Raw genomic sequence first — 15662 nt, 5'->3', positions numbered from 1 at the left:
TACCTGTATTTACTTTAGATAACCATTTATCACTTTTTACTTTTATTGAACTTTCCTACACGGCACCAAAAAATCCAATCACTTTAGCTGATAGAACCCCAACACCTGATTGGGGGGAGGGTTATGAAAGGTTGAATTTGATTATTTATTTTTTTTGGCCTTTGATTTAACATTTAGTATGATGTAGAGAGTAATATTCTGAGACTATTTGCAATTGGTCTTATTTTTTTTTATTTTTTAATGATTTTAGTTTTTGTTCAGCAGCTCTCCAGTTTGGAGCTTTAGCAGCTATTTGGTTGCTAGGATCCAAATTACCTCAGCAACCGGGGTGTGGTTTGAATGAAAAACTGATTTATGAATAGGAGAGTATTGAATAGAAAAATAGGTACTAAAAAGTAACAATAACAATAAAACTGTAGCATCACAGCAATAATTCTTTGGCTGCCGGGGTCAGTGACCCCCATTTAAAAGCTGAAAATAATTAAAAAACTATAAATAATAAATAAGATATGGAGATCTAAATTCCAGAAAGACCCCTTATCTGGAAACACAGTATTCTGTATAACAGGTCCTGTATCTGTATAAGGCAGTTAGTCCAAACGTCAGTAAGCCACCGAGCCGTTGATTGAGAAATCTTTCTTTTTTTTATTGAGCTTTAATAATTCTAACCAATATAAAAACAATCTCTCTGTATGTGACTTCTGTATCCGCAGATGTAGGGGCCTAAGCACAACGCATGGGGCAGCTCAGCTTCCATATTCTGCTTCATTTCCACATTTACTGAAGGTTGGTGTTTCCGTAATGTGTCGGGTATAATTGTAATGTATATGGTATATATCCTTATACATACACCCCTACACATGCCTACAGGGCACCCCTGGCACTAACAAGAACCTCAGCCTTTCAGCCATATAATATGTATAAATTGTACCGAGGGTTTGGGGACAGACAGATACCTATATACATATTTCTGTCCCACGTTTCCAGATATAGCTCGAGGTACGTTCCTATGACTATACATTGACTTCCCTTCGTGTTTGCCATGTAGGAAACTATCTAATGGAGCTTCATACAACTCTGCTTTCTGGTCACTTGACTGTATTTTTTCACCACATTTGGGGGAGCACATATTTTGCTGCACTACTTCCTGCCTGCTCAGGAGAGCACACTGTTACAGTGAATACAGCAATACATTTTACAACCTGCAGCTGCTGTTCCAGAACCAGTACTTCTCTATAATACTATATAATCTGAATGCAGAGTAGATTTGTGTCAAGCACTGAACCCTTCTATCCAACCCTTCTATCCAACCCCAGTCCATAGAAAGGTTATGCCGTGTTGATCCGCTCCATCTGCAATTTGCTCATTCAACGTCTTCATCCAACGACTTCAGCTCCTTGGGTAAAGGTACCTGTGCATGGTCAAAAAGGATCATTAATGCTTAATGCAGCAACAGAAGAGTACCCAGAATGCCATATACCGGTACATTATATATCTTTATGGGAACCCCTAAGGAACTTGGCTTGACTCTCACTGAATAAACCTATATAAGGTTCAAGGCAAAATGACTATTAATTGAAATACCTATATTTCACTGTGATCCAAATTCCCATTAACCAGCTCTGCAGTTAAGGGGAAACTAAAGCAGGGAGCAGAGGGCATTTGCCCTCCCAGAGCAAAGTTATGGTCGGAGCGTGCCATAGGTGCCAAAGCTGGGGCCCATTAGGACCTGCCGGGAGATCCAATGGTATTCTAGTAGGGCAATATGACCGTGATGGTCAGGGTGGTAGTTTAGGATGCGCACCCAAAGGATTGCAACTGCCATTTTCCATTAGGACTGATAAGTAAACTCACTGCAGAATATGTTGGAACTATATAAATAAAGCATAATAATAATAATAATGATGGATAAGAGAGGCTTCAGATGGGGTTTTTTGCCTTCCTCTGGATCAACTTGTAGTTAGGCAGGTTAGGTATAGGCATTATGGTTGAACTTGATGGACGTATGTCTTTTTTCAACCCAACTTACTATGTTACTATGTTACTATAAGCGAAATGAACCATATGAGCTGGAGTGCTTTTGTTACAGCTGTATATCTAGAATGGCTATACTGTGGGAAAGAATACAACAACCCCTAGTTATATGTATAAATGTAAATATATATTTGTGTGCAGTGAATACTCACTGTGAGATGTGTTCTCATATCTTATTGTGTATTAATCAGTAGGAAAATGGAATATAAACCGTACAGAGTGCATATGGTGACCCCTAAATACCACTTCCATTTTACAAAATGTGGCAGGTTAAAGTTTAAACACATTTCTGGGGGTTTAATGTTTTTACAGTTTTGCTAATCAAGGTAAAGTTGCCCTTTAAAATGCAAGTCTCCGTTCCCCCAAGAGACCAGTTTAGCTTATTAGTTACAATTGTATCTCAGTGCAGGGGGTGAGTATTGTGGGCTCTGCCAAAAGCTACTTATATAATTAAGTTTGAGAAACTTTGTATCATTTTTGGCGTTTAGTGCAGGAGATCAAAGGGAAATTATGGAGTTTTCAATAAGAATCCGGAACTGCAGGCTGAGCTGTTAAAATAAGGACTGTCCTGAGAAAATCGGGACAGTTGGGAGGTATGGTCTATAGTAAGTCACCATATCCTTGGCCTCATTCTGTGGATCCCCACTTGCTGGAGGGGGTGCTTGGTGCCAGAAGAGCCTACAGTGGGGGTAGGCCTCAGTAGGAGGTGACAGTGCGAGGGCAGTTACTGTAAGGCAGGATTAGGGTAGCAATTGAGCAGCCGGGGGCTCCAGCGAAGAGGCCAGGAGGGTTAGTATCCTACAGAGTCACCGCTGCTAGCGCGGGGGACTAGTTTACCTAAGTAAGCACTACCATTGGTTGTCTGCAACTGCCATGTCTGTGTAACACCATTAACATGATACTGTCACTAAAAAACTACTCTTCAAAATGTAATGTACATAAAATGTTGATTGTTTTTCCCTGATAGGATTGTTAGTAATTATTACTCAAAATTCCTGACTGTTTTGCCAACCTGACTGTCCCTTCTCAGCCTGTCAGTTACAGCTTCTAATGCTAACGGACTCCTGCTGCACAAATATGGCCGCCCCCTCATAGGGGAACATGGGGGATCAGATAGGGAATGTAAAAGCATCAGGCACAGGGCCGCCGCTCCCTATAAGCAGAGTACTCAGTCTGCATAGGGCACCAACTCCCAGGGGGGCACCATCCCAGCTGCTCCAAAAAAAAAAACATTTTTATATATTATAACATACCGCCGGTTTTTATAGCGCATCCCGCTGTCCCAGATAGTTCTATCAATCTATGGGGGCTATTGGGGGCACTTACTATGGGGGCATTGTCTATGGGGGCAATTGGGGGCACTGTGTGTGGGGCCCCTATAGTAGGTGTTTTTTTTTATTATTTTATTTTTACTTCCGTAATATTTGGGGGAGGGGGCACAAAAGTAAATTTCTGCTTAGGGCACCCATTTGGCCAGCAGCGGCCCTGATCAGGCAAGTGCTTTAAAAGGAAAATTATAAATAGCGTGCAAAGACAATGTTATGATAGATGTACAAAAAAGGGTTTCATTTCTGGTGTCGTTAAGGAAATGACATTTCTGGAGTATCTGTCAAGTGATTGATGATTGTACCATCTGGGCTGTAAGCTCCTCAGCCGCTTATTGATGTGCCTTCACCTGGAGTCATTGCGTTGGTTCGGCACACAGAGCGGATTACGGCACAGAGTTTGCCTTCCATGCTGCACATCAATAAGCCTTTTGTAGCGCAGAGGTGCATTCCCAAAATGCATTTATCCACCGGCCGAGAGTCCGGCCCACGTGGCATCGTGCTAAACAGGTACCCATTGTGCTAAACAGTGTTACACATATTTTTTTATTATTAAATAATGAAGACGTCTATATTTTGAACACAGGAGGTATTATTGGGATTATACTGAGTTTAGGTGTAATTATGGATATAGCTGAATGTTTCATTCACAGCCAACAGGCAGAGAACTCGTGCTTTACAGTCGGTTGTACTATTCTATGATACCCCTGAACATTTAATATTCTCTAACCTTGTCCCTGATACCCTAATGATGGCCATTTGGGGGCCAGTGTGCAAGAAATCTGATGGATATAAGCTCTTTTGGGCAGGGCTCTCTTCACCTCTTGTATCGGTTATTGCTTATATGTTAAGGTCCCCATAGACGTTGAGATTCGCTTGCTTGGTGAGGTCGCCAAGCGAGCGGATCTTCACCCGATATCGGGGAGTATGTAGGTAAAAAAAAACTAATTATATTGGCGGCAATGGGGCAGTCGGTTCAGGGACCGCATCAACGAGCCGATGCGGTCCCCGATCCGACTGAATTTTCTAACCTGGCCGATCGATATCTGGCCAATTTCAGGCAAGATATCGGTCGGCCAGGCCCCTCGGTCCTGCCCCTACACGGGCCGATAAGCTGCCGAATCGGTCCAAGGGACCCATATCGGCAGCTACTAACGGCCCGTGTATGGGCACATTTACTCTGTATGTCCAATGTATGAAACCCACCTATTGTACAGCGTTATGGAATATGTTGGCGCTTTATAAATAAATGTTAATAATAATAATAATGGATAGGGCCTGGGGCGAAATGGTAGGGTATTGGGCATTACATAGTAACATAGTAAGTTGGGTTGAAAAAAGACGTACGTCCATCACGCTCAACCATAATGCCTATATATAACCTGCCTAACTGCTAGTTGCTCCAGAGGAAGGCAAAAACCCCATCTGAAGCCTCTCTAATTTGCCGCAGAGGGGGAAAAATTCCCCTATGTTATATATCATTGTTATTTATTCCGACCAATGGCCTCAACAAGGGGATCTAAGCAGTATAGAAGAGTAGCTGAAGCTCATCTCATACCCGCATTACTTGTTGACCAATCCTCACTCTGAGAAGGGCTATTTGATATAACTAACCTTTTGGGATAACCCAAAATACCAACTCAAAAAATATAAGCATTATTCCCATGTTTTCCCTTACCGATTTAAGGTAGGCAACGTTACTCTGGCGGATATCTTTTAATAGCTCGTCCCTCGGTGTTAGCTGTACAAGGGGAGGTGGTCGGTTCCTTGGCACTGGCTTAAGAGTCCTTATTACATCCTTCAGATTGGTTTTCTCGGACGGCTGGGTATTTTCCACCGCCCTCGCTTTGGGCCTTGTTCTTTTCAGATGGATCATATCTCTGACACTGGATTTATCTGCCTCTTCTAACAGCTTTTGGGCGATAGATTTGGGTTGAAACCTCTTGAGCTTTACCGCTTGGAAAGGAGGAGGTTCAGAGTTGTGTTGGGTCTCCGGGATCTGTTTGGGCTTGTCTTTAATTTGTCTGTTTCGGTTCTGTTGTGATAAAGGAGGCGGTGGCGTTTCCTCTGGAATCGATTGCAGTCTCGAGTTCGGAAGAGACCTGTCCAACATCTCTAAAAGTTCCCTAGGAATGCCCAGTTCTAATGCGTTCTCTAGAGCGGCCATAAGCTCATCTTGCTCATTGTCCTGCTGCTGCTTCTGCTCTTCTTTCCGCTTCTGTCTTTGCTTATCTAGATTCCGGCTGAGCAAATTGGTAACAACCATCCTTGGCCCAGGCAGCTCAAAGTGATATCCCATCTTAAGTAGTGTGTTGTTGGCCTTGAGCAGCCTCGATATCTCCATCTCGGCATGGTGGCCCAGCATGTGTCTCTGGTTGTGGAACCTCAGCTCGGTCAGGTACTCGTTGAACTGGAGACATCGCATGATGGCCACGATCCCTTTCCCAGAGATAAAGTTGGATTCGATATTCAAGGTGACGATGCTTCTGTTGTCACGTAACATGTTGGCGATGGTAAAGGCCACATTGTCGTCGGCACCAACGTTGGCCATGCTCAGTACTTTCACATATTTGTTTTTCTTCATTGCGTTCACGAAATCAACCAGCATCTCTTTGGGGATATTCTCGATATTATTCAGATTGACTTCTTTTACATCTGGGTTGTTCTCCCTGATGCTCTGCAGCGTCTTGTCCAGGTTGGTTTGATTCCCAGAAGGCCTAGCACTCATCTTTATGAAGCTGCTGTCGAGTGTCAGTTTCTTCGGAAGGTTTAATTTGCCCACTTTCCCATTGGGCTTATTTTCTGGAGGTTTTTCTGGAGTGTTTTCAACTGGATCAGAAATGTCATCCGACGTCTGAACGCTGTTGCTAATTTCTTGTACGGTTTTCTCTTCCTCCACGGTTTCAGGAATTGGGTCGGTTACGTCACATTCTGGTTGGCTGTCGCCGTTTTCCATAGTATTTTCGTTCTCCTTGGCTTTTTCCGAATCCTCGTCTGAGCTGTCACGTGATGGTGTCTCTTGCCCATTCCCTATACATATCTCTTCTGCGTCGCTGAGGTGATTTTCTGCCGTATTGACGTTATCATCTGGAGGGGTTTCGGGCAACTCCTCAACTGCTTCTACATCGTTTTTTTGGTTGCAGGCTTCCTCCGTCTCGGTTCTTAGAAAGTTTCTCTAATTGAAGAGAATCAGACAAGGAATGTTATTTGGCATTGTCGAATATGTTTTATTTCTTTTAGTAAACCTGTTATCCAGAATGCTTGGGACCTTGGGCTTTCCGGATAAGGGATCTTTGTGTAATTTGGATCTCCATACCTTAAGTCTACTAAAAAATCATTTAAATATCATTTAAACCCAATAGGGCTGTTCTGCCCCCAATAAGGGGTAATTATATCTTAGTTGGGATCAAGTACAGGTACTGTTTTATTATTACAGAGAAAAGGGAATCATTTAACCATTAAATAAACCCAATAGGGCTGTTCTGCCCCCAATAAGGGGTAATTATATCTTAGTTGGGATCAAGTACAGGTACTGTTTTATTATTACAGAGAAAAGGGAATCATTTAACCATTAAATAAACCCAATAGGGCTGTTCTGCCCCAATAAGGGGTAATTATATCTTAGTTGGGATCAAGTACAGGTACTGTTTTATTATTACAGAGAAAAGGGAATCATTTAACCATTAAATAAACCCAATAGGGCTGTTCTGCCCCAATAAGGGGTAATTATATCTTAGTTGGGATCAAGTACAGGTACTGTTTTATTATTACAGAGAAAAGGGAATCATTTAACCATTAAATAAACCCAATTGGGCTGTTCTGCCCCCAATAAGGGGTAATTATATCTTAGTTGGGATCAAGTACAGGTACTGTTTTATTATTACAGAGAAAAGGGAATCATTTAACCATTAAATAAACCCAATAGGGCTGTTCATTTTATTCACTATGGGGGTTATGTAATAATAGGCACTAAGTTTGCCCAGGGGCAGTAACCCATAGCAACCAATCAGCAGGTAGCATTTACCCACCATCTTATTGATGTTTACTGGGTAAACTTAACACCTTTTATTACATATGGGAGTTTCCAGTTCAGTGGAAAACAGCAGATTTGGGGTCTCAAAAGCAGTTGTGGCCCCTAATGGAAAAGATATTTCTAAATAGAGAATTACAATATATTTCTCTGCTATACCAATATCACATCCATTCATTATCTAATAAAGGGCCACAGCCAACCTTTTGTGGCTCCAAAGTGAATAGGGACAGACCAGGGTCAGGGTCAGACTGGGGAGTGGTGCCCCCGCCTGGCCATGTCCCCCCCCCAGGGGCCCCCGCTGAGCCTCCCTAACCCCCCGCCACAGGGTCCCCCACCTGATGTCCTCCCCTGAGTGCACATAAATGTTACGCGTCAGGAACATCGGCGGGGGGAGTGCCGGCAAGGGTCGGTCCCAAAAGGGCCGGGGCCACTGGGTTTTTTCCCGGTGTCCTGACGGCCCAGTCCGACCCTGGCTGGTACAGTGACAGCAAAGCCCTGGTGGCTACATTATCAGTATTATACTGTACATAACTGTAAGCCTTTCATTATAAAAAATATAGCTTTGGTTTTGTGATTTTTCTCCCATCATTCCCATTATATTCAGGCAGGGGATACAGAGTCGCAGGGAACATTTTGAAGCGTTTCCAAGTACCTCATACGGGTATTGAACCTGGGCTTCCATGACTATCAGGGCTGGGGCATAAGGATGGAACCATTTCTTCCCAAATAATATCACCTATGTGTTATATATAGTGCAACTCATTGTTATGATCTCTCTGCTTAAACAGCGCCCCCTGGTTACACAATTAGGAAGCTATGAGCCACTTTCTAGGCTTTGCCAGTAAATAAAAGGTGGGGTCTCGGTGCAAATTTTGGGGTTCATCTCACCCCTTTAAAGTATAGGCTTATTGAATAGCTGTAAGTGTCCTACTATAAAGGGTTAAGTGATCTGTGCTGCAGAGGAGGGATAGGAACGCTCTACAGGGAAGCATAACACATCTACATTTACCCCAGGACAGGTGCGCTTTCCATGCTCAGACGCTGAGAAAAACTTTCATTTAGCAAAAAAGCTAATTATACCAAGTTGTAAGAATGGGCCCTTGTTTGAATAGGGGCCAGGTGCCGCAGCTACAGTCACCCCCTTGTTAAAGGAACAGTAACACCAAGAAATGAAAACGTGTCAAAGTAATGAAAATATTGTGTGCTTGCTTCAGAAACTCTGCTATAATTTATATAAATACACTTTTGCGTAGCCACTGGCAGCGATTCAAGCTGGAGAAAAGGAGAAAAGGCACAGGGTACATAGCAGATAACAGATAAAACACCATTGTATTTTACAGAGCTTATCTGTTATCTGCTATGTAACCTGTGCCTTTTCTCCTTCCTTCCAGCTTGAATGGCTGCCCCCGGGGCTACACAGCAACAGGTAGCTGCTACTAGTAGCTCTTTGTGTCTTTACCCTAGGGGCAGTGGCAGACAGGGAGATTAGTCGCCCTGCTACAAATCTTTGTACTAATCTCCCCGCAATGCCATCCCACCAGCAAGAATGTAAATTGCCGGTGGGATGGCATATTCGTCCCTATGATTTGCCAAAGTCGCCCGAAGTTTTCTCTCAAGGCGACTTTGGCAAATCGTAATGGCTAATGGAGATTAGTTGCCCGTGGCAACAAAGATTTGTCATGGGGCGACTAATCTCCCCGTCTGCCACTGCCCTAAGACTAAGGACCCACGGAGCGCTTCAGTCACCCACGAAAGATCTCTGCTATGGCTGCCGACTAACCGCTCCGGAATGGCTTTCCTCCGGCAACAATAGGAGTCGCTAGTGGAAAGCCCATCGCATTGCATTGCTGTCCAAAGTCACACAAAGGAGGCAAGTTTGCACGACTTCGGAATACGGAAGCAATGCGAAAGTCTTTGCACCGGTGATTCCTATCGTTGCCGGAGGAAAGCCATTTCGGAGCAGTTAGTAGAGATCTATGGTGGATGACTGAAGCACTCTGTGGGTCCTTAGCCTTAAGATGGCCATACACGCACCGATAATATTGTAGGAAACCTCGGTTCGTACGATATTCAGTGCGTGTATGGCAAGTCGGTGAGTCGACCGATATCGCAGGAGGCTGCTGATATCGGTCGACTCACCGATCGGGCCGGTTAAAAGATTTTGATTGGGCGCCATAGAAGGCGCCTGACCAAAATCTGCCTTCAGTGCTGAATCGGCAGAAGGAGGTAGAAATCCTATTGTTTCTACCTCCTTATCTGCTGTTTCAGTCCTGAGCGGTTTTTGGCTAATTGTACGATCTTTTGGCTAATTGTATGATCGCAAATCGCCACGTGTGTGGCCACCTTTAGGCTGATGTCCCATGGAGAGATTCTGTCGCCCCTGATAGATCTCTGCTCCCGCGGGCAAATAACCTCTCCAAAATACCTTTCCCCCGGCAACATTACAAATCGCTGGTGGACAGGCCTACTCACTGCTTTGGTTTTCCAAAGTTGTATAAAGTTTCTCTCTGCAGGCGACTTCGTGCGACTTCGGAACACCGAATTGATGCGTAGGCCTTTCCATCAGCGATTCATATTGTTGCCGAGGGAAAGGTATTTTGGAGAGATTCAGTCGCCCCTGATAGACCTCTGCTCCTGCGTGCAAATAACCTCTCCAAAATGCCTTTCCCCCGGCAACATTAAGATTTGCTGTTGGACAGGCTTCACTGCTTCGGGTTTCCACAGTCACACAAAGTTTCCCTCTGCAGGCGACTTTGTGCAACTTCGGAATACCGAATCGATGTGTAGGCCTTTCCATCAGCAATTCATATTGTTGCCGGGGGAAAGGGATTTTGGAGAGATTAGTCCCTTATAGTAAAGAGGCTCAATACACTGCAACGAACAGGAAAGAGTTAACGTTAAGTTGCCCTTTAAACACTACTCTGTTCATAAAAAGCCGCAGACCCCACTGATATCCTTATTAGATACGGGTCTGTTGGTTTGTTATGGTGCTGGTTATTGCGCAATGAGACTTGGCATGCTGGCGTAACACACCCACGCGGTGCTTTGCTGTCCCCTAACGTGTCAGATAGAATTATCTGTCCATGGATCTCTTTCAGCACCTACAGCTGTACTCCCACTTCTAGGAAGGGAAATTTAACCCCTTCAGGGGTGACTCCATAACTAAATCCAGATATGCACTCTCCAGCTTTTGTAAACTACATCTCCCAGAATCCAACCTATAGTGGGACTGTCTGTGCTGCGCAGACTGACACGGAATACAAGGGGACACGCTGCTTTCATTTAATGTCTCATTGCAGGTATAGCAAAGCACTTATTCTGCCTTTTTTAAACCCATTGGCAGATATCGCTTTAATTAATGGTGCTGTTTGTGAGTATGTGGACTAAAACGTTTCATTTCTGTACATACAACGTTAATGATGTTAAAAAGACAGATGTCCTTCAAGTTCAACCTCATTCATTTGGGAACCTCTGAGGCCCAATGTGTGCGGGTACAGGGGGTATTACAGGCAGTTAATATACACAGGGCAAACCAGAGGGACTGCTGTAAGATGCAATAGACAGTTGCTATAAAGTGGGCCTGTGGGGGGCTGTTTGGGCCTCTGTGTACTTGGAAGGCCGGGGCCTATTTTTAATCCGAGTCTGGGCCTGTACAAGGGGCAGTATTTGGGCAAATTGCCTTGTTCTCTGCCGGCACAAAAGCTCCACTGGAGATATGTTGTGTGCCACAGGTGCCTATGGGCAGGTACTGTTGGGTCCCTGCCGGTCCGTACCCACAAAAGCTGTGTCTGTTCCACTGGTGAAACTGTAAAGGGGGAACCAGTTTCAGGTTATTCTAGTACAGGTATAGGACCCGTTATCCAGAATGCTCGGGACCCAGGGTATTCCGGATAAGGGATCTTTCTGTAATTTGGATCTCCATGAGTCTGCTAAAAATCATTTAAATGTTGTTTTGCCCCCAATAAGGGGTAATTATATCTTAGTTGGGATCAAGTACAGGTACTGTTTTATTATTACAGAGAAAAGGGAATCATTTAACCATTAAATAAACCCAATAGGGCTGTTCTGCCCCCAATAAGGGGTAATTATATCTTAGTTGGGATCAAGTACAGGTACTGTTTTATTATTACAGAGAAAAGGGAATCATTTAACCATTAAATAAACCCAATAGGGCTGTTCTGCCCCCAATAAGGGGTAATTATATCTTAGTTGGGATCAAGTACAGGTACTGTTTTATTATTACAGAGAAAAGGGAATCATTTAACCATTAAATAAACCCAATAGGGCTGTTCTGCCCCCAATAAGGGGTAATTATATCTTAGTTGGGATCAAGTACAGGTACTGTTTTATTATTACAGAGAAAAGGGAATCATTTAACCATTAAATAAACCCAATAGGGCTGTTCTGCCCCCAATAAGGGGTAATTATATCTTAGTTGGGATCAAGTACGGGTACTGTTTTATTATTACAGAGAAAAGGGAATCATTTAACCATGAAATAAACCCAATAGGGCTGTTCTGCCCCCAATAAGGGGTAATTATATCTTAGTTGGGATCAAGTACAGGTACTGTTTTATTATTACAGAGAAAAGGGAATCATTTAACCATTAAATAAACCCAATAGGGCTGTTCTGCCCCAATAAGGGGTAATTATATCTTAGTTGGGATCAAGTATAGGTACTGTTTTATTATTACAGAGAAAAAGGAAATCATTTTTAAAAATTAGAATTTTTTGCTAATAATGGAGTCTATGGGAGATGGCCTTTCCATAATTCGGAACTTTCTGGGGAATGGGTTTCCTCATAAGGGATCCCATACCTGTATGCCACTGTATGCACAGGGCAGGTGCCCTGAGGTGCAAGCTATGTGATGTACCTGCACTTGGTACCCCTTCCACTGGGGGGCACACTGCAGATGCACTTGGCCTTGGAGAAGAGGAGAACACAGAAAGTAAATAGGAGTTAAACAGCAGGGCTGTAACCTAAGAGGCGGAATGCTGCTGAATGTGAGGAGTGTGCGGCAGCCCTATACCCTAATGCTATTTATACACTATGTTAAACATTGGCTACACTCATTTCTTTATCATTAAGATATACATCGAAAAGCTGAAACTATTTTAGCATTATTTATTCATTATCCTATAAACAAGTCTCATGGAGGATTCTGGGAGCTGATTTCATTTCTACCTATCCCTATAATGGGTTGCACCCCCATAAACCCTTGGCCTTGCAAAGCACAATAAGTGGTTCCCACCATCTTTTGCCATCTCCAGAATTGGGCCCATACCCTTTAACTTCTACTGGTTAGTGGTCCATTTACCTCAGATGGCAGGAGAGTCACCGGGACCCTCTCCTCTTCCAGCATTCGCTTAGACTCTTTCTCCCAGTGCAGATAATCAATCAGAGATCTATGGTCAAACTGTCCCGTTGGAGCTTTCTCCGTCTGGTCTCTCTGTATCATTCCCACCGGCACCTCTGGATCCGGAGCTAGAACCTCAATCTCATTCTGGAGCGCCTTTAGTTCCTCGGGGGACAAATTGGCCAAGATTTCATCCTCGTCAATATCCTCCAGCAGCTCCTCTGGGTCGGAATCCTGGCTTTTGTGGGACATTGTAGCCTCTGTATGTGCAGCCGGTTGCACCGAGGCTACTGAGTGCGGCAGAAGAACTCGCTATCGGGGGAGAGGGGACTCGGCTGGGCTTCAGATGATGCTGTGGCTATATTAAGCCAAGTGAGGGGTAGAGAGGGGATTTATGGCGGGGCCGCACTGTTTCTGTTTTCAGCAACTGGTGTCAGCTGTGCAAACGCTTCTGACATTTCAGTGCAGCTGGTTCCCCCCTCCTCATTGTGTCATTTGGTGGCCATTTTCTAGAAGATTCCTTCCACACACAGGCACCTGGGCATCAAGGCCTATTCTGAGATCTCTCCTCACTCATTTTCCCATTCCCACCCCCAGTCGCCCCTGATACAGTTACACAATAGCCACTTGGCTTCAGGGCCATGTTAACAATGGGCCCAACGGAGAGGCAGATCCAGTCCCTTTGCAGAATTAGGCCTAGAATTAAGGCCTGGAAGTCCCAGGCGCAGCCGCTAAGGCTCGTTTTACTTTGTATGTGAGTGTGTATGTGAGTGTGTATGGGAGTGTATATGTGAGTGGGTATGTGAGTGGGTATGTGAGTGTATATGTGAGTGTGTATGTGAGTGTGTATGGGAGTGTATATGTGAGTGTATATGTGAGTGGGTATGTGAGTGTGTATGTGAGTGTGTATGTGAGTGGGTATGTGAGTGTATATGTGAGTGTGTATGGGAGTGTATATGTGAGTGTATATGTGAGTGGGTATGTGAGTGTATATGTGAGTGGGTATGTGAGTGTATATGTGAGTGGGTATGTGAGTGTGTATGTGAGTGTATATGTGAGTGTGTATGTGAGTGTATATGTGAGTGTGTATGTGAGTGGGTATGTGAGTGGGTATGTGAGTGTGTATGTGAGTGTATATGTGAGTGGGTATGTGAGTGTGTATGTGAGTGTATATGTGAGTAGGTATGTGAGTGTGTATGTGAGTGTGTATGTATGTGAGTGTGTATGTGAGTGTGTATGTGAGTGTGTATGGGAGTGTATATGTGAGTGTGTATGTGAGTGTGTATGTGAGTGTGTATGTGAGTGTGTATGTGAGTGTGTATGTGAGTGGGTATGTGAGTGGGTATGTGAGTGTGTATGTGAGTGTGTATGTGAGTGTGTATGGGAGTGTATATGTGAGTGGGTATGTGAGTGGGTATGTGAATGTTTATGTGAGTGTGTATGTGAGTGTGTATGGGAGTGTATATGTGAGTGGGTATGTGAGTGTATATGTGAGTGGGTATGTGAGTGTGTATGTGAGTGTATATGTGAGTGTGTATGTGAGTGTATATGTGAGTGTATATGTGAGTGTATATGTGAGTGGGTATGTGAGTGTGTATGTGAGTGGGTATGTGAGTGTATATGTGAGTGGGTATGTGAGTGTGTATGTGAGTGTGTATGTGAGTGTGTATGTGAGTGGGTATGTGAATGTTTATGTGAGTGTGTATGTGAGTGTGTATGTGAGTGTATATGTGAGTGTGTATGTGAGTGTATATGTGAGTGTATATGTGAGTGGGTATGTGAGTGTGTATGTGAGTGTATATGTGAGTGGGTATGTGAGTGTGTATGTGAGTGGGTATGTGAGTGTATATGTGAGTGGGTATGTGAGTGTGTATGTGAGTGTGTATGTGAGTGTGTATGTGAGTGGGTATGTGAGTGGGTATGTGAGTGGGTATGTGAGTGGGTATGTGAGTGGGCTATGCCCCAGTATCCCGATTGGCCAGTCTGACCCTGAATACACATAACAGGCTGAGCATTTAGCAGGGATTATTAGCCTTTTTTTAGGGTACAGTCCCTTTTTGGCAGTCAGCCGTTTTGGGAATAAAGTATAGTTATATAGAATGTTATTGTTATGGGATTTTACATATATTGGGAATAAAGTATAGTTATATAGAATGTTATTGTTATGGGATTTTACATATATTGGGAATAAAGTATAGTTATATAGAATGTTATTGTTATGGGATTTTACATATATTGGGAATAAAGTATAGTTATATAGAATGTTATTGTTATAGGATTTTACATATATTCTTTGCTAGCGGCCGGGCCCAGTTCCTCCTACTCATCCCCTGAGTCGTGATATTATTCTTATTAAGCGGTAAGATTCCTGCCATAAATACAGAAAGAACGTCGGCCACATACACCCTATCAAGCATTAAATATTCAGCAGTTCTTTATGGAAACTCAAATAACTTGTAAATTACCGTCTCATAAATTCGGCAATAATATCTGCCAAGTATCATTGTGAAACATACCAACATACCCTGCACCATCGGATCGTTTGCTAACGAGATCCCCTCAGTCAGCGGCAATTAATCCCCGGCCCTGAAGCTCACTCTCTAGTTCAGACTGGATTTCTTTTTGCTATGCCCCACCCCCCGCACATAAAAATGTATTTCTTTATCCAATGGCATAAAAATAAATGCCAGCAGCCAATCATCCGGCAGTTCAGAGGGTCAGATGCACAAATCAAACCCCCGGCAGGTGTTTGCCCATCGCCTCTCCGCCCCCGCCCCCAGCGTTAATGCCCCGACAGAAACACGACTTGGGCTCGGCCCAGACCGGGGCTGTCTGGCAGCGCTTTATTAATTATAAGGATAATTAGATACGGATCCTGAGCTAATCATGTTAAATATCATAACTTATACAGGT

General features: G+C 43.7%; 1 protein-coding gene across 2 annotated transcripts; it reads right to left on the bottom strand.

Moving 5' to 3' along the window:
• Nucleotides 1-621: 621 nt before the first annotated feature.
• lmod3 (leiomodin 3) lies at nucleotides 622-15352 on the bottom strand. 2 transcript variants are annotated; one of them, XM_031900228.1, is made up of 3 exons: nucleotides 15266-15352; nucleotides 5038-6534; nucleotides 622-1411 (listed from the first exon to the last, which is right to left on the bottom strand). In XM_031900228.1, exons 1-3 carry the CDS (start codon nucleotides 15281-15283, stop codon nucleotides 1364-1366), a joined length of 1563 nt encoding a protein of 520 aa, XP_031756088.1. In that variant the 5' UTR covers nucleotides 15284-15352; the 3' UTR covers nucleotides 622-1363. The 2 variants fall into 2 exon arrangements, with proteins under 2 accessions (XP_031756088.1, NP_001072680.1); NM_001079212.1 differs by lacking the exon at nucleotides 15266-15352 and adding an exon at nucleotides 12711-13083 and having other exon boundaries at nucleotides 626-1411.
• Nucleotides 15353-15662: the final 310 nt, after the last annotated feature.

Source organism: Xenopus tropicalis, chromosome 4, assembly GCF_000004195.4.
Source record: "Xenopus tropicalis strain Nigerian chromosome 4, UCB_Xtro_10.0, whole genome shotgun sequence".
Classification (NCBI taxonomy): domain Eukaryota; kingdom Metazoa; phylum Chordata; class Amphibia; order Anura; family Pipidae; genus Xenopus; species Xenopus tropicalis.
The sequence above is the reverse complement of the archived record's forward strand: the minus strand, read 5'-3'. Positions and strand labels throughout refer to the sequence as shown.

Excerpts from the sequence above, each read along its gene's own strand:
- lmod3 (NM_001079212.1), bottom strand. The coding sequence starts at position 13,001 with ATGTCCCACAAAAGCCAGGATTCCGACCCAGAGGAGCTGCTGGAGGAT. Across the intron at positions 6,535-12,710 it reads TGACTCTCCTGCCATCTGAG|AGAAACTTTCTAAGAACCGA; the intron begins GTAAATGGACCA and ends CTCTTCAATTAG. Across the intron at positions 1,412-5,037 it reads ACGTTGCCTACCTTAAATCG|GTACCTTTACCCAAGGAGCT; the intron begins GTAAGGGAAAAC and ends GACCATGCACAG.